This window comes from Rhinolophus hipposideros (genome assembly GCF_964194185.1).
Source record: "Rhinolophus hipposideros genome assembly, chromosome: 11".
Taxonomy (NCBI): Eukaryota; Metazoa; Chordata; class Mammalia; order Chiroptera; family Rhinolophidae; genus Rhinolophus; species Rhinolophus hipposideros.
The window spans coordinates 53,961,276-53,979,168 of NC_138057.1; the positions used below are offsets into that span (position 1 = coordinate 53,961,276).

The 17,893-nt window shown below is 52.1% G+C and overlaps 2 protein-coding genes across 7 annotated transcripts in view; both read left to right on the plus strand.

The window, feature by feature from the left end:
* The window catches only part of LOC308505335 (stimulated by retinoic acid gene 6 protein-like), a 47,229-nt gene extending 39,889 nt beyond the window's left edge, over positions 1 to 7,340 (plus strand). For both annotated transcript variants that reach the window (XM_081067376.1, XM_081067375.1), the window contains 8 exons: positions 24 to 99; positions 688 to 769; positions 1,097 to 1,145; positions 1,577 to 1,694; positions 2,761 to 2,880; positions 4,127 to 4,290; positions 5,035 to 5,181; positions 5,837 to 7,340. In XM_081067376.1, coding sequence (XP_080923502.1) covers positions 24 to 99; positions 688 to 769; positions 1,097 to 1,145; positions 1,577 to 1,694; positions 2,761 to 2,880; positions 4,127 to 4,290; positions 5,035 to 5,181; positions 5,837 to 5,985 — 905 coding nt within the window. In that variant the 3' untranslated portion in view covers positions 5,986 to 7,340. The remainder of the gene's footprint in view (positions 1 to 23; positions 100 to 687; positions 770 to 1,096; positions 1,146 to 1,576; positions 1,695 to 2,760; positions 2,881 to 4,126; positions 4,291 to 5,034; positions 5,182 to 5,836) is intronic.
* A 5,730-nt stretch (positions 7,341 to 13,070) lies between these two features.
* The window catches only part of CCDC180 (coiled-coil domain containing 180), a 50,870-nt gene continuing 46,047 nt past the window's right edge, over positions 13,071 to 17,893 (plus strand). For 2 of the 5 annotated variants that reach the window (XM_081067370.1, XM_081067374.1), the window contains exons 1-3: positions 13,097 to 13,146; positions 13,632 to 13,909; positions 15,180 to 15,370. In XM_081067370.1, coding sequence (XP_080923496.1) covers positions 13,790 to 13,909; positions 15,180 to 15,370 — 311 coding nt within the window. In that variant the 5' untranslated portion in view covers positions 13,097 to 13,146; positions 13,632 to 13,789. Of the gene's footprint in view, positions 13,147 to 13,631; positions 13,910 to 15,179; positions 15,371 to 17,893 lie in introns of those variants that run through there. The other 3 variants (XM_081067369.1, XM_081067371.1, XM_081067372.1) reach the window with 3 other exon arrangements.

Below are 17,893 nucleotides of genomic sequence, written 5' to 3' on the forward strand. Positions count from 1 at the left end.
TTCTATCGCTTTTTCTGTTTCAGGAGTCTGGATGGTAACCATTTTGCCTGCCTCCCTCACGTGTGTGAGCTATCTATTCCACATTCTGGCTTGTTATAGGTAAGAGGGCACTGGGAGTCATTGGTGTGTTTTCAGCCAGCAAAGCATCTGGCAGAATTTTCTAAGAATGCCCGAGCAGTGCCAGCAGTGCCCAGACTGGAACCAGAAGTGTGTATACAAGGTCCAGGGACGACCACATCTATTGTTACTAAGAAAAAAAACCAACTGGATTTCTTGGGGTGCTGGCATTGTGAGGGGTCATAGCCCCTTTTTCTTTCCCCTTTATGTTGTTATAAGCTGGGGCTATCATTAAAAATGGTTTTCTGTTTGTATCTGTTTTAAGGTATTACTACGTAAGTAATTCATATTCATTGTAGAAAAAAAAAGAAAATAGAGAAAAATGAAGAAATAAAAGCCACATACACAGCTTCAGATATCACATTTAGTCACCATTAGGACTAGACAACTATATATTATTTTTACAAAATATTTTAAATTTAAGGCTAATCAGACCGTCCTATGAGCTGTGGTCAGGAGAGGGCGCTGAGCTGCTTGCCATCCCCTTCACAGGCCTTCTTTTTATTGAGCACTAAGTGTATGAGGAGCTGTGGTTGTTATGAATATTACTATTTCTCACCTTTTCTCTAGAAAGCACATGAAGAGGTTGTGGGCAGGAAATAAACACTTTCTCCCTCTGAAGTTCCATAATCCTTCCTCATCCGAGAGTGTGGTAAGTCTATAGATGCCTCTCTCTGCTCTGAGACTAAGTGATTTCCCAAACCTGCTCTCCTGTGCCTCGGACAGTGAACAGCGGCGGCGTCCTGGGGGAGGAGAGCCGTGGACTTGGAGTCCAGAGTCCTCTCCTCTGCTGCTGGGTGACTCAGGACAGTCCCCATGCGGCCCTCAGTTGGTGTCCTCATCTGTAAAATGAGGGTAATCAGGACTCTTGCCTCCGTGGGTTGGTGAGTCTCACATGAGACAGGAATGATGGATACATGTGTCAGAGGCAATCAGGTTTTCCTCCCCTCTGAGACCCCTGTTTCTTTCTAAATCTCAGGTGGCCATTGCAAGGTACTCTGGCTGGCAAATAGCCTACATACTGTGGGGTAAGTGCCATCACACGACCCATTCAATCCAACACACATTTCCTGGGCACCTGTGTGGGTAGGGAAGAGAAGGGAGGCCGAGGCAGCCCTAGCTCCTGCTCTCAAGGGACCTTCGTTCGGGAAGGGGGAGAATCCCACACGTGAAGGGCATCGTCACCACTGGTCCCGAGCCCATAGGGTGTGTATTCTAAGGGCGGTGGTGACTCAGAGCAGGAAGTGACTGTCCTCACCCCGGGCAGGGTGTGAATGCATTCTAGTGCAGTTGAATTTGAACTGCACCTGTCAGGGAGAGCAGGAGGCCAGCAGGAAGAAAAGGGAGGGCATGCCAGGCAGAAGAAACAGCGTAAGGCGTGGACTGCAGGCAGAGACGTGGGAGTGGGTCACCAGGGCCCTGGCGTGACCCCAGCCCCCTCGGCCCCCTCGGCCCCCAGGCTACCTCATCATCCACGTGGTGCAGAGCCTGGGTGGCGTGATGTTCATGTACGGCCTGGTGTTGCCCATCACCCACAACCGGGGCCTGGAGGTGCTCCAAGGACTGGGCATCGGGATGTAAGTGCTGGGAGGGGGGCTGCGTGGCATCGCCCAGGGCCTGGGAGCAGTGGGCCCTTGCAGCTGCTTTTCAAAATTCCCCTTTCCCACTTGGCTCTCACCAACCCCTGGATGTCGGCTCTTAGCTCTGACCCAAGCATAGGCCCAAAATAGCAACTCATTGTGATAGGAGCCTTACAGTTTACCAAATATTTTCACTCTCACTGTTCAGTGGGGTCCTCACAGTTGTGTCTGTGGGGGATACACATATGTCCATTTTATAGCTGGGAAGATTGAGGTTGGGGAGGTGAAGTGAGAGACAGCACAGTATAGTGGAAGGAGAGGGAATCTGAGCTTAGGTTTCAGATCAGCTTTGTGACTCGGGTAAATTGCTTGTTTGAGCCTCAGTTAACCCATATGAAAGATAAAAGTGAATGCTGACATTATTGAGAATTCATCATGTGTCTTTTTTCTTAAGGACCCTCTGAGGTAGGGACTTAATATCAGCTCCCTCTTTTTCAGATGAGGAAACAGGGGCACAGAGAGGCTAGTTTGTCCAAGGAGGGGGAAGAGGTAGGATTGGGAGCTGGGCAATCTGAAACCGAAGCCTCATTTAACCACTACTGGACCGTGCCACTCCGTAGTGCTCCCTGGGGACTTCCCTGCTCCGAGCTCTGGCCTTCCATACTCACCTGAATCTAGGGAAGAGCCTGCTCTGTCCACTCTTGCATGGCCTTCATGAGCTCTTCTAAAAACCCCATTCCTTTCTTTGATTCCCATGCTATTAAACCACTCATCCCAGTTGCCCTCCCTGGACAAAAGGACATAATTAAATCCTGGAATTCTGTCTGGAACCAGAAAATCTGACCATGTGGCTTTGAGAAAATCATCTCCCCTTTGGGGCCTCAGTTTTCTCATCTGCACAATGGGAGTGTGCGAATGTTCTGTGGGCATAAAGCACAGAGCTCATGCTGCTGTTAGTCTGGCAAGCCATCAGCATCTCACTCCTCTTTCTCGCTGGGCATTTGAGAAGGGCTGGGGGAGAGTGGACAAGGCCACCTCAGGATGGTCTCGCCCTGTGTTTCAGCCTCACCATATCCATCGTCCTGGGAATCATGATCCTGCAGGTATGGATCGCCACCACTTTCTTCCTGCAACCAAAGATGGACACAGCTGATAAGCAGAAGCCCTTGGCACTCAACAACAGGTGAGGGCAAAGAAGAGAATGGCGAGTGTAGGACTTTGGTCTCAGCAGTCTCTCATTCCTCCCTCTTCATCACTGGCAGGTCCCTGGGCAGACGCTATGCTCTCTGAGGGGGTGGTTCAGGAGTGGGCTCGGGAGCCAAACTGCTTGGATCCAAATTCTGGCTCCACGCCTCAGGAGCTATGTGACTTTACTAAATATCCATGAACCTCAGTTTCCTTATTTTACAAATAATTGTGCATACCTCGAAGAAGTGTCCTGAGAATGAAATGTGTTCACATAAGAACTTAGTACAGTAGTGCCTGGCCTGTAGTGGTACTCCTTCGTAAGTCATTTATTCAAAGCACTCACTCATAGAGGAAACAACATGGGCACTGAGGATAAAGAGATATCTCCATAGGACCGGCCTGTGAGAAGCCAATGGTCCACTGGAGCTGACAGACACAGATCCAGGGACAGTAAACTCCAGGGGGCGCAAAAGGACAGAAATGCAAGTAATGGAGGAGAGGCAGGGTGGTAGAGGAGAGGCGGGAGTGGTTAATTCCACTGTAGGTGGGACGTTTGAGCTGAGGCTGGCATGGTGGTGGGATTCCTACAGGTAGAGGTGAGGAGAGGGCCTGGCTCTCAGAGGACAGCCCCCACTGCCCAGATGCAGGCAGAAAGCCATGGAAGAGCAGGGCATGTCGGAAGAGCAATGAGAATCTAATATGATGGCCATGCAGTGGCCTTAATGGAGGAGGCACAAAGTAACAATGCCAGAAAGGCCCCTCTCAAAGACGGCCCAGAAATTCAATATGCAAAGTTTGAGCGTTATCCCACAGGCAACAAGAAACCACCTGGTCAAGTGGTCATTTGGGTAATTTCATCTGGACAACCTGGAGCCGTTCCAGCCGGGGCAGGTCTCTTCGAATAGACATTGGGAAAGTCACAACCTCTGTTCCAACCACAAAACCAGCTGTGGCCACGTGAGATTTCTTATACAAGAAACCTCAGAACCCAAAGATCCCATCAAACATTAAGTTGCCACTAACATTTGCCCTGTGCTGTGCTCAGAGCCCTCTGCACTCCATCAGAGCCAGTCCTTATGCCAGTGCTGTGAGGTGGGGACAGCCAGCTCCCACTTACAGCGTGACTCACACGGCCAGGAGCCGGGAGATGGAGGATTGGACCATAGGTCTGGGGGCCTTGGAGGCCCGGCCATGTTCTCACACTGAAAGGGTGCTCCCCCTCTGCCTGCTTCCTTTTGCAGGAAAGTGTTCCACAACTTCAACTACTTTCTGTTCTTCTATAACGTGCTGCTGGGCCTGGGCGCCTGCCTCTCCCGGCTGGTCTTCAGCTGCATTCTGGGCACGTGGCTGATCGCCCGCATTGACAGGACCATCATGCAGAGGGGTTATGAGAGAGCGGACATGGGTAAGTGGCCAGCCACGGTGGCCACGCATCTGGGGAGGGCTGGACTTGCTACCTTTGCAGAAGCTGCCTGGAGGTCGGGTACCAGAGAGGCCTCGAGTTCGCTCTTCACTTATGCTTAGAGCTTATCTTCCTGGGGAAGCTATAAAACTGAGTAGGAAACACAAATAAATAAACATTCAGCCCAATGGTCAGAGGACATTCAGGCTACTAAATACCTGTGTATTTGACAGACCTCTGAGGTATAATGGCGGGCAGTAAGAGGTTGTGGAATTCTGTCTGAACAGTTAGAAGATAATTTATGAATGCACAGCTCTGCAAAGTTTGAAAACGGACACATCTCAGAAATACTGGGTATTAGTTGCAAACTTAGTTAAGAAAACAGTCTGTTCAGTTGAAATACTCCAAATCAAAGCCATTTTTGTAAAGCCAAATTCGTTTTTGTTCTGTTTCTGGCCCGTGCCCATTCATTCACTCATCCACTCATTATACAACTAATGGCTTCTCTGTATTGCCCACAGTGGCTCCCAGCTCCGTTAAGCTTCTGGTTCCCCATAAAGTGGACAGATTAGAATGTGATCTCTAGGAACCCTTTCAGCTCTTTATACCTAATTTTCTAGATTCTCAGCAGAGACATGGGCACAGTTTAGGAACAAAGGGACGCTATAGTTATGTCATAAAAAGCACAGGCTGGGGCCGTCCTGGGATGGACATGCTGCGTGGCCTAACTTGCCCTCTGGATGTCAGGGTTCCGTGCATGGATTGGCATGCTCTATGTGGACCATTATCATACGAACCCCGTGCTCGTCAGCTTTTGTCACCTCCTGATCACGGGCCACAGGGAGCGGAGGCTGCAGCAGGCCATCCAATACGGGCACATCAGTCAGCCATCAGGTAAGCCTCCTGTTTGCACCCACCCTGGGGTTGGACCCAGGAAACAAGAACCCGAAGGCTTCTCTGGGATCCCCGAGATGTCCCAGGTTTCCCCTCCCTGCTCTCCCTCCTCCACACTCCATGCCTTGGGAAATCTACCCAGGCGATCAGGAGGCTTAGCCCCCGGTCAGCCTGGTGACGGGTCCCCTGAAACCTTATGTCCTTGTCCTTCTATCCAGGCTCATCCCTTGTTCCCAGAAATGAGCTCTGCTTTTGCTTTGTCTTCCATTCCCCATTTTTTTGGAGACCCCACCCGTATCCCAGGCTTCAGGCCAGATGCCCTCCAAGGTGGCACTCAGTTGTGTGTACCACAGCTCCCACGGCCACCACTCCGGCCCCTCAAGCCTCTATCTGTCTACACCCACCCTTATCACGGTGCCCTGCCTTCTGCTGGGAAGCCCTGTTAGCCATGTCCTGTCAGTACTGGTCTGGACTGTTCATCACTGCTCCCAACGCGGCAGATTCCCAGCTCTGGGAAAACTCACATCCCTCCCGCCACCCTCTCCCACTTTTACGCCACACCTCGTCCCTCCCAAGCAGTTTTTCTTACAGTGTCCGAGAATGACAGAGACAGCTGCCCTCTCCCCCCAATCTGCCTGCTCTGATTCTGTCCTAGGTCCCCGCATCTCAGCTAGGTCCAGGACGAGGTGGCTCCTGCTGCAGACTCTGATTAACAACCCCAGACTGGTCATGCTCAGAAAATCGAAATCAGGACATGGCTCCCAGGAGTTTATCCAGATTCTGCTGCCCTGCCCGGAGAGCTGACACTGACCTCCCACACCGCTCCAAGTCCATCCCAGGACGACTGCCCCTACGAGGAGGCCCAGGCTACCCAGCCGCTGTCCCTGCAATGTCATGGGACGCACAGCCACTGTCCGTGTAGATGGCGCACAGCACCAGCCACTTGGGACGGCACCTGGGCTGAACGATGACCTCGCGTCTAATTCACTCCCTTGGTAAAGATCAAGAACTAAAGAGAATCTCTGTTGAACAAACTGCTCAATCATGATTTCTACTCTCCATGGTTAGGAGGCAGCCTTGGAGGGTTCCATGTTGAGAAGCACATAATTTGATCACAGGGCAGAACTTTGTGTCCCTGAAGAAGGTGGTAAAATTTCTATATCAGGAGAGTTTAACCACCTGATGCAATTTTTCTGTGGAAAAAAGTACGGCCTTAATTCAACAGGGTCCTCATTGCTTCCTGCTCTCCAGGCCTCATGGTGATGGGAAAGGAGTCCATGATCCAGCCTCCAGTCTGGTAGGGCGACCGGGCACATGCTGAGCTCTTCCTGCCATGGCCACTGGGATGATGGACGGATCGGAAATGACCTGGGCGTGGTCACAGAGAAGATGTACCGATTCTCTCTGGCAAGGGGGGATCCCCTGAGAAAACTGCCTGTCTGAGGAGGCAGACAGGGTGTGCAGGCATTCCAGGGGGTGGACAAAAAGAGCAGAGGGATAGTGGCAGGACAGGTCCAGGCATGTTTGAGGAGGGTAAGTCTTCTGGTGTCTGCTATGCAGGGTGTTGGGGGCTGGTGGGCCACCCACGGAGCCCCAGATGCCAGGCTGGGGAGCCTGGACATTCCTCTTTGTGCAGAGGGCTCAGGACTTACCCGAATTCTTCACACCTGAGCATAAGGTCTCTGATGGCCAGGACCTGTACAAAGTCTGACCATTCAGTCACTCATGAAGCCTGTGTGAGTGCCAGGAGGACCCACCCGCAGCACACGGGAAATCCTCGTCCACCTCTAGAGCCATTGGAGCTCAGCAACGATTAGTGAGTACCTGCGTAAATCCAGTTCTGTCGCTAGGTGTGCTCGCCAGGCTGATTCCTTTTAACTTAATCTCCACAACTAGGCTTGTCCTTCTGCTTTAGAAACAGAAAACTGGGACTCAGAGTGTTGGGAGCCCCACACCACTTCCTAGCTGTGCGACATTGGCCAAATTACTTTGCCTTTCTGTGCTTCCTTTTCCTTACATATAAAGAGGGGTAATACGTGCAACACCCCAAATGATTTTAAGGATAGAATAAGTTAACACATACAAACACTCCTAAGCTAGTGCCTGATAAATCCTAAACTCTCAATAAATATATTAGTTATTGCTATTTGCAATGTTACACTTTGTGGTGACCTGATTAATGTCTGCCCTCCTCTCACTATGTTCAGCTCCATGAAGAAAGGAGCCGTAATGGTCTCCCCTGAGGTAGTTTTCTTGCAAATTACTGCTGATTCTCCTCAAGGTCTGCACCCATCAGCCAGCCCTATTTGCTTCTAGACCTATTAGAAGATGGCCAAAGAAGTCACGTTGGCTAGCAAGGGAGAGTGGGGGGGGGGGAAGTCTTTCTATGCCAAGTATACGGACTCTTATCCTGGCAAAGCAGAACTCATCCATGATTCATCAGGTCCCAGCCAGGAGGAGTGGCCACGATGTCCCTGACAGGCTGGGGTCCTCTAGGAAATTTCTGTCATAAAAAGAATTGTATAAGGAAGTGCAGGGATGCTGGAAATCTTGGTTCATAGGTAGCGTGCTTCATAGGTAAGTGTTTGTGGAAAGAGGCCCAGCTGTCGTCTTAAAAGGTGCGTCACACAGCTTTCCTCTGGATGTGAAACAAGCAGGAAAAGGAATTCAGAGGTCCTGGACAAGGATCCCAGAAGGATTCAAATCTAGGTGAAGGGTGACCATGGGCCCCTACTGGGGGACTAAGGATGGGAAATCCTGCCTGCCCTGAGTCCATTTACAAATTATCTTCCTCTGGCCTTGTCCCTTCCACATGCAATGCTGAGTCTCCTTCATTGTTTTCCTACTTAGTGCTGATGCAATTCCAGAGATTGAATCGGAAAACTACAAGTTCCTAATATTTGGCCAAAAGAAACCTCAACAAGAGAAGGAGAATATTGTTCCCTCTTCCTTCAAGTCTGTAGAAAGGCAGCCGCTGTCCTATTTTTAAAGACAACCACATTTCAGTGGTTGTTGCTATGCCTGTGAAACTACCTTCTAGCTCTAAATCCAGGAGTTCTGAGGGGCTAGCTCTGCTCCTCGCCCATTTCCTGATAATGAAACGAACGTGTCCTCTGAGGAAGGAAGACTTGACAGGCTTCATAATCAAGGAGGAGGCTGGCCCTTCTCCCTTCCTTCTCCCACATACAATAAGCGATATCTTAGTTCAAGGAGGAGTGTGAGAGTCTGCATCTCATTTAAATTAGCATAGGAAGTGAAAGAACCAGACCTCAACTCTCAGGCTGTGAAAGAAAAAAGGACTTTAATATAATAATATTCAAATGTAGCATTTACTATTTTCAAAAGATAAATATTGCCCCCCCCCCGACCCCAATAAGTTAATAGACTTTGGGAAAGAGCAGTCAGGGAGATGGGACGGTGTCATCTCCTCTTCTGGCCTTCATGGAAACCCCAGGAAAAGGCTCACAATGTTCTTCACCTCAGAGCAGGAGGAGCTGACCCAATGTACCCCGAGTGCCCCAGTTATGCCCCCACTGCTGAACAAGAGGTCGCTTTTGACTGGTCTTAGGAGTGTGAAAGCCCCCTAGCCTTAGGAGTGTGATCTGAGTGCTGTGTTGAGGGCCTGGTGGCTGGATAGAAGAGAGGGATTACCTTGGGGGGCCTCCCCCAGGGTCACCCTGCCCCCCTGCTGCACTCTGTGCTCCAGAGAATGTGCTGAGTGCTCGGTCAGTCAACAGTACCCCATTTGTCCCTGCAATGTGAGTGATCATTTAGCATCACCCATTTCACAGAGGAAGAAACCAAGTCCCAGAAAGCTGGGCTAGATTGTCCCAGCACAGGATTGATCTGGTTGAGCTGGGATCTGACTCCCCAATACTACACTTTTCCCAAAGCTTTACTGAGCCCTGAGGATTCAGCCATTGCCAGCCTCGACACTCACTCACCCCTAAACTCGATGATGGCCAATTCTTGGACTCGAGTGTCCTGCTGGCTGGTTATACTGGGGCTCCAGGTGGCAGGACAGGTTGTAGCTGCAAGACAGAGCAGCAACCTGTGAGCCTCAGGCTTGAGTCTCACCTCAGGTTTCCCACCCTGTGCCTGCCCAACAGCTCAAGTCTGGGGACTTCAGGGGTAGCCATGCAGTAAGGTCTGGGGCTGATAAGGGAGCCATGGCCATATGCTCTCTGGAGCCAGCTACCAGGGAGAATCTGCCCTCACCCAACTCCTGCCCAGCCTTACCTGGAGCCAGAGGGAAGGACAGCCTGCAGATGGGCCTGGGAGGGGGATGCTGTAGAGCCTTATGGGGAATGAGGAGTGAGGCAGGAGCCGGTCCTGGGGCTTTGCACACATGCGAACGCTACATCCCTCCAATTCCATCCAGGTCCTAACTGTTCTCAGATGGGGTGCAAGTAGCACTTCCTCCTGGAAGTTGTCCTTGTTGCCAGTCCCCACCCACAATTTAATGGGTTTCCCACTTCTCTGTTATCAGTCTCCCAATAAATGTAAGACGGAGGGGAAGGAGCAAGGAGTGTCTTGCCGGGGAAGTCTCTGATCTCCACTTCCCTTCCCTCCCTGGCAGTGAGTGTCACAGCTGGTCACCTTATTCCGTTGTGGAGCTTGATCTGATTCCCCTGGGAGGCAAATAGCCAAAGTCCACCAGAAAGAGCCCCCAACCCCATAACTGGCCCCCATCTTTACCTCTTCTCATGTTGCACTACCACCTTGAGGGGGCAGGCACACACAAAACAGGACTGGTACGTAGGCCAGACTCAAGGCTCCTGAGTGAGCCTTGTCTCACTCAGGAGTCAAGAGACTCAGGGACCGCTAGCCCCATCCTCTGTGACAACAGACAGGGAGACTGAGGCCCCAGCCACTTACGTGCTGCCTGACTTGCAGGAACCTGACACCCCTCCCCTCTGTGGGCACCGCCTGAGGAAGAGGTTGAGTCCAGCTGTGACAAAACCTCCCGCAGCTTTGCATTCAAGCAGCTCTGCCACTTCACCAGCCTGGGGAGCCAGCCCAGAGGGGTGTCTTATGCGAAGCCTTCTTCATTCATCCCTAAGATGGGTGCGACCCCCTAGGTCACAGGCGCTGCCGAGAGGCTCTCCTGAGAGGAGGTTGCCACGTGCTGAGAGCTCAGGGCTCAGTATGGGGGGCTGTCCTCTACCAAGTCTCAGGACCCAAGTCCCCGCTGTCCTGCCCCCAGGCTTACTCGCCTCCACACAATCCCCCATCACAGTGTCCAGCCTTACCAGGTCAGTGAAGAACGTGCCAAGGAAGAGGACAACACCCTGTGCCATCAGGCTGGGAGTGGTGCTGCGGCCCTCTCAGGTGCCCGCCATGCCCTTCCCTGAAAACTCCTCACCCTCAGCCTTCCGGCCCGGCCCACCCCAGGGTTCCCATGTGGAGCAGCCTCCCCTCAATCCTCCCTCCCCTCACCCTCCACCCTCACGAAACACCAGACTCCTTCTAATTACCTCTCAGGGCCGGCTTTTGGCAAATCATGGGTCCTGGGCCCCACCCCACCCCCAATCTAACCTGCACCCAGCTCTCCAGGCCCTCCTCCTGCTCACTCCTAAGGGAGGCTAGCAGACACTATGGCGACAGGAGGCAGGGCTGCAGGAGGAAGACCCTTGCTCTCTTAGTAGGGAGGCCTCCAGCTGGGAGGGAGAAGCCCCTCTCCTCTGACCCTAGAGCCCCGCCCCCACAGGCACACTCACCTGACGCTACTGCTGCCTCTTCTGGGCAACCTGGGTTATTATCTCCAGGATGGCAAACGTGGAAGGCTGCACCTGCCAGGATCCAGGAAGGGTCATTGAGGCCAAACCCGCTCACCCCATTTCCCCCCCAGAACCCGTAACCTCAGAACCTGGACATAGACCCAAGTCAGTACTAATGCTACTCTGTCCTCCAGCGTGCTCTGATTCCAGAACAGTCCCAGCTCGAACACTCACCCAGTGTGTGGCCTTGGGCCTGTGGCCTGGCCTCCCTGAGCCTGTTTCCTCATCTGGAAAGTGTGAGGAGAATTCCATGTACTTCACGGGTCTCCTGAGGACGTCATGTCACATTTCTATCATCACTGTTTTCCCCTCACACCTCCAGGCAGAATGGGGCACGAAGCTCCCGCACATTCCTCCCTGGGACATCATCACCATTCTGTGAGGCCTGCACCACAGCACTGACACTCTCCTTTTCTCAGATGAGGAGCCAGAGGCCCAAACGGGCAGTGACTTTCTCAGAGGCCCTCAGAGAAGAGGCTTCTCCCCGCTGCAGCCAGAGGCCACGTCCCAGCTGCCTTCACACTACCCCAGCCTCACAGGGTCCTGTGCTCTGGGCTCGCGATGTTTGTCCAGGCACCCAGCCAGGCGGAACAGTGGATAGAGAAGGATGGGGTGTCTCAGGAGCCTGGTTGACCCCCACTGGGGTCTCTGCACCCCTGGCTGGGCCCAAGGCCATGCCAAAGGCTTCACCTCCCCAAGAAATCCCCCAGGACATTCCCTGCATAGCAGTCTTTCTTTATCCTCTCAGGAAGGGGACTCTGGAGGCAGCAACTCTGACAGGGTAATGGGTGACCAGGGCGTAGGGTGGTGTTACTTCACTTCCTCATTTACATGACACGTCTGACTTCCATTCAAGAAGGATCCACTAAGAATCCATCAGTTCCGCAGACTCTTCTAAGCCATCTAGTGCATATGTCATTGCCAGTTAGACACCCAGGTGAAAACCCTGTGATTGATTAGCAGTGACTGCTATAGGGGCAGAGGGGGAAGTCGCAGGGTGCACACACATCTGCCCCTGACTCAGCCATTCAGACCCAAGGGCAGGCAGCCCATTGGTTCACCTGGCCCAAGGGATTTCCCTGCAGTGCCCACCCCTGGTGCCGGCAGGGTGTCCCTCCCCTTGGGGGATGTAGTGAAGACCGGAGGAGCAGCAGGGGCCTGGCTTCCTGAGAACAGTCCCCTGCTAAGGGCAATCAAGGTTGAATGAAACTTAGTAAGGCATTATCTATCTACCCTTCAGGAAACACCTCCAACAGGTGCTCTGAACTGTACTTGACAGCAACCCACATACAAGACGCTCAGAGAGAGGAGAGGTGAGGGGGTGAGGAAGGTGAGGTGGGGGCCAGGCTGAGAGGATGGGGCACTTGTCACTGGTAGTGGACCGGAAGTATGGGCAGAGTTGGGATGTGTGCAGAAGGAAGGATCCCAGCAGAGGAGCAGGATGAGGAAGGGCAGCACAGGGCACGTGCAGGGAGAGCCAGGAGTTTGCTGACGCAGGGAGACTCCAGGTGGGAAGCAGAGGTGGGGCCTCTGGTCGTCCAGGGCTTCGGTCGGGGCTGCCCAGTGGGTGAGGGCCCTCTGGGCAGGAGAGTGGGTGGCTCAGAGCTGTGTTTAGGAGGGTTATGTGGCAGTGGTGGGTCGGGTGAATGGAACTCAGAGTCATATAAATTAGCCTTTTTATTATAACTCTGTTCAAGCCTTGAGGCCTGAATTCGGAGCTCTTCTAAACTAAGAAAGAAGTGGTCTCTTTTAGAGATGTTTTCAGCTTCTTATAGTCAAGCGCTCCTCTGCTACTTCCTAGCAGAGGTTGGTTTTAACCACGTAAAGAAGATAGGATGGATTTTCTTGATCATAATTAACGGCTCAGAGCTAAACCTCCTTTCTCCCACTAGTTTTCAGCACATTAAGTGTGCTTCTCTGGACCCTCCTGACAGTCCGGAGATGTCCCCTGGGCAGAGGAGAAACTGACCGGGAAGGCAGGGGTTGACTAATAAGAGTTTCACGACTCCACGTGGGGCGGCGCTCCCGCGGCTAAGGGCAACCCTCCTCCCTCGGTGGAAAGGAAGTGAGGGCGGGGCCAGTGGGGCTCCCGCCTCTCCACGTTGCCTTGGAGACAAAGTTGTCCTGTTGCAGTTGAGGCAGAACAGGTCCTGGCTGACTTGAGTTGTGCTTTCTGCAGATTGAGGTGAGGCCAAGCCCGTGGGCTCAGGGCTTCCTTCCACTCGGCGTGGCTCAGAGGCGATGTCCAGGGTCTGCCCCTGCTCCTTGGGGGGCTGGGGGTGGGGCATGAGGAGCCTGCTGGGTCTTCTCAGCTGGCAGTAGGCGGTAATTAGAGTGGCTGCAGTCAGGTTGCTCCTTCCCTCCGCTTTCCCCTCCCTGGATCCATTCAGGGGTAGGATGGGGTGAGGATCCAGGAACCGTGTTCAGTACCAGGTTTGGGGTTCAAGGCCGGACTGAAATCCCAGCTGGCACCTTGGGCGCTCTGACTTTTCCCAGAAGAGCTTGGGGGAATGAAACACAATAGTCATTTATTATTCTTTGCTTCAGAGTCCCTTTCAGATTTGCGTCCTGCCCAACTGGGACAGCCAGACTTCTCCACGAGTTCAGTTCTTGTCTGAGGTTTGTTTCCTTTTGGCTTCTTCACCCCTACCTTGTTTTTATTTAAAATAGAAACCCTGAAGCTGGAGAGGGGCCAGAGGCTTTCTCCCAGAGCAGAGGGGCAGTGGCCCCAGTGGGTCCCAGCACTGCCAAGCTGCCTGCAGGACTTGCTCTTGGGACCGGTCGGAGGAGTTGATCTCTCAACCAGGTCTTAACATCAAAGCCCAGACATGATTTCTGGACAGCTGCTTCCCCGCAGGGGTGTCCAGCCAGCGGCCAAGATGTCCTCAGTGGGGAAGGTGACCAAGGTTCGCAGCGGGAAAGTCTACCAGCAGATCTTTGAGGCTGAGGTAGGCCTATCCTTCTGTTCCCATTTTCCTGCTCCCCAAACTTTCCCCTGCTCCCCAAACTTTCCCCTGCTCCCCAAACTGTGCTCCTCCCCAAAATTCCCTCCCTCTGAAGGTTTCCTTGCCTGGGAATTGAATGAAATAAGGGCTTTGAAAATTGCTTTGATTTTAAAAGTAATTCTTAGTTCTTAAAAGGTAGGAATATAAAATTAGAATGTCTGTTCTTGAAAATTAGAACATTTTAATTAAACGTTTTAATTAAATTTGAATTACTCAGAAATAGCCTGAATTACCCATGGGGTGCCCTGGGCCTTCTTCCTATGCATACAAGCATGTCTAATTTTTCTGTTTAAAAATTGGATTTGATTCTACACTAGTGTTTTGAAACCTGCTTTTTCCCTGTTAACAGTATCTTCCCACCTTTTCCATGTCAGTGGGCATTTACATGCTTCTTGCTATTTACTGGCTGCCTGCTTGTTGATCTAGGACTTCCCATCATGTACACCTTCTTGACAACCATATAGGCTGTTGGATTGCCTTGCCATCTATAAAAAAACTGCACCGACAAAACGATATCTTAAACACACAGACTTAAACCCTTCCTTTGAAATTTCATACTGATTATTTAAAAGGGATTTGCATTCCTACCTTTGAGCCCTAAACAATGCTCTCTGTAGAAGGCTTGGAAATTACAGGATAACGACACCAAGGAAACAAATTACTCACAGGATCCTGCTCCCTGGACACAACACACCATTCTTAACGTTTCACATATTTTCTCCTGGTCGTTTTTCTAAGCATTTAAAATTTTGAGATCATACTGTATCATTTTGGCTATACTTTTTAATTTCTGCTTTTGGTTGATATATTTTGTGGTATATCGTATCATAAACATTGCCCCATGTCATAAACAAAATCCTCTCTAAGTCTTTTGTTAAATAAATGCCTAGCATTCCACTGAAGGCACATACCATGTTTACTCACCGAATCCTTGTTAGTGGACAGTTCCATTTTTCCAATTACTTGTGATTATAAAAATGCTGGGATGAGCATCTTGGTCCTCATTAAAATTTCTTAAGAGATGCCTTTCTGAAAGTGGCTGGATGACTGCTATGGGGAGTGGAGAACCCTCCTCTGCCTGGGGTTGAAAGCTCTGCAAAGTGCCATCCTGCTGGCAGGTTCCCACTTAACCTCCTATGACTGCACAGTCAGCCTGAGGGTGCTGGGGAGTCTGCACTCTGACCCCCGCAACCCAGATCTTCCGTGAATTCAGGTGAAGCTGGTCCACTCCTTGGTGGCCTCCAGGAAGTCCGCCTCAGAGCGTTCCATGACCCTGAAGAATGGCAGCAAGCCCTTGATGAAGAAGGTGGATATTCCTGAGGGGGAGATGATGACTTCTCGGCAGCGGAAGTGGGTGCACAGCCTACCCAATGACTGGAGCACGGAAAACCCTGTTCTCCACAGGTCGGTCCTGCCCTCCAGGCCACGCGCACGTGCGTGCTCACACACACACACGCGCACACACACATACCGGGGGTGCGTCAAAATCTTCAAAAACTCAAAAAAAGCTCACATAAGATGAGTGCCAGATAGGAAGCAGGTCCCTGAAAGGGAGGTAATAGCACCTACTTTACATGATTGTTTGCTTCTCCTCCCCTTCCTCTCCTTACCCTCTCAGTAATTATTGTTTGAGTGCCTAGGTCCAGGTGCTAGGTATGGGAATTCCACCTGCCTCTACAGTAAATAAATAAGCTGGTCCCCGCAAAAGTGGGAAGGCTCTGGCGCAGAGGATGGGGGGGGTGGGACAGGAGTCAGGAAAGCTCTCTAAGGAGGGGCCTCAGCTGAAACCAGATGGTGAGGGAGAGGAAATGGGTGAGGTTCTGAGATAGGATGGGTTTGGTCCCCTCCAGAAGGCTGAAGAAGTCAGTGGGCCTGGGGAGAGGGGCTGGAGATGAGCCTTGTAGGCCATAGTCAGTGTTTTGGACATTACTAAAATGATCAGTTGATTTGCATTTTCAAGGCCTTCAGGGTGTTGTGTGCAGAATTTGAGGAGCTGCAAGAGAAGGCAGGAAGGAGGCCACAGCAATCCATGGAAGCTTGATGGGACGGTGAGAGGGAGAGTAGGGCACTTCAGGTATATTTTGGAAGCAGAACCCATGGACCAGGTGATGGATTAGATGGGAGGAGAGATGTCCTAAGAGTTTTAGGTCTCTGGCCTGAGCGATTAGATGGACAGCAGGAGTGCCATTTCCTGAGATGGGAGCAGATGGTGTGGAAGCAGCGAGATCAGGAGTTGAACTTGAGGTTCTTGAGCATACCATTTCCGTTCTCTGAGCTCAGACTCCTCAAGTAGGGGAAAAGGAAAGGGAAGAAAAGCAGGGGTTGCATCTTGCTTGCCAGGTGCTTGGGAGAATGTAGCAGAAGCTGGGTCTCCCTCCCGCTCGTGAAGATCTGTGCAAGCCATAAACCCTCTCGGGTCTGGGACTCTGGGACAGGAAGTCCGTCAGTGCTCCTCTACCTGCCTTTGTTTTCCCTTTCAGCCCCTTTGGAGCAGGGGTTGACCCAATGCTGGGTGAAGGTCTCCTCTCTGACCTGACCTTTGACTTTTCCCAGAGAAAGCTCCCCTGAGGCTTCTGAGCACCCTTAACTACCTACAGAAGGGCAAACCAACTGGCTATGCAAGCCCAGACTGGAGGTCAGCATTCTCCAGCCCATGTCCCTGATGCAGGGATCCAGAGGCATAGACACTGGGGCTGGTCCATGGTCCCCCGCCTCCCAGGAGGTCAGTCTCGCAGCCTGGCTGTGACTCTGGCTTCCACAAGGGTCCCAGCCCCGTCGTACCTGGCCTGTTCTCATCCAGGATCAGGGTCTACCAATATCTCCCTGTGCCTCCTGAGGGTCCCCTTCCCCGAGGGTTTAGCCTGGGACCACCCATCATCTTGATAACTGGATACAGCATCAGGCAGGAGCTCTTGGCACCCCTAGGACAGCATTTTTGGAAAGGCACTTCTCATGAAGGGCTCTGGCATGTGCTGTGCTGGTTTCCTATGACAGACAGAGAAGGCCAGCTCTGCCCTAGATGCAGATCCAGAGCACAACTTCATATGGTCCATGGCAGGAACAGAGATGTGTTGTATCCTGCCAGGCCCTGCCGCCCTCAAAATGACCGGGGTCACTAACTCAGCATCAGCAGCTCTCTGAAGTGTCTTGTTCCCCAGCCAAAGCCAGTTAACTTGTGCGTTCATTCACGCAGGGTGGGGCCTCTGGGTACACGGAAGAGGAGCCCAGGGGAGGGATAGATGACTACCAGTGTAAACCAAGCCCCTAACGCCCCTGGGCAAGTGGCCAAGAAGCTGTCAGCAGCTGCCATGGGCAGGGCACCTGGACTCCTGTGGGACTGCCTCAATCCAGAGGCATTTGGTTGACAAGACTGAATGATCCACTTGTGAAGGATCAGCCCGGGCCCTGCAGTCTTCCTCACGGGTCGGTCTGTAGTGAGGAGTCCAAAGGAAAAGGTCCACTAAGTGCTACACACACGGGGCCCCGAAGAATGGCAGGCATCCCTGAGAACTGCTGCATTTCTGCAGGGTTTGCTCTGTGGACAGTGCCTTCAGGGATTTTTATTCCACATCTAAGGTCGTGCTCACCCATCTTGGTCCTCCCTGCTGAGATAGTTTGTCCTGGGATCCCAACTCTCTCCTCCTACACCCAAACCCCATGCACCGTGGAGCTGGGTGTCACATGTGTTGGTCTGGGAGTCTCAGTCCTGCTTCGTACAGTGACTTCTCTGAGCCCCTTCCCCCATCCTGGAGAGTGGGGTTACCCCAGCTGCCTCATAGGACTAGCTGCTCGAAGAGCACATGAGCATGCTGAATGCTTAGCACTGGTCTTGCTTTTCCAGGCTGGGCGCGCCCCTCTGGTCTTCCGTTTTCACCACCCAAACTTGGTTTGCAAGTTTCCTGAGGGCAGGACCCAACCTCTCGTCTA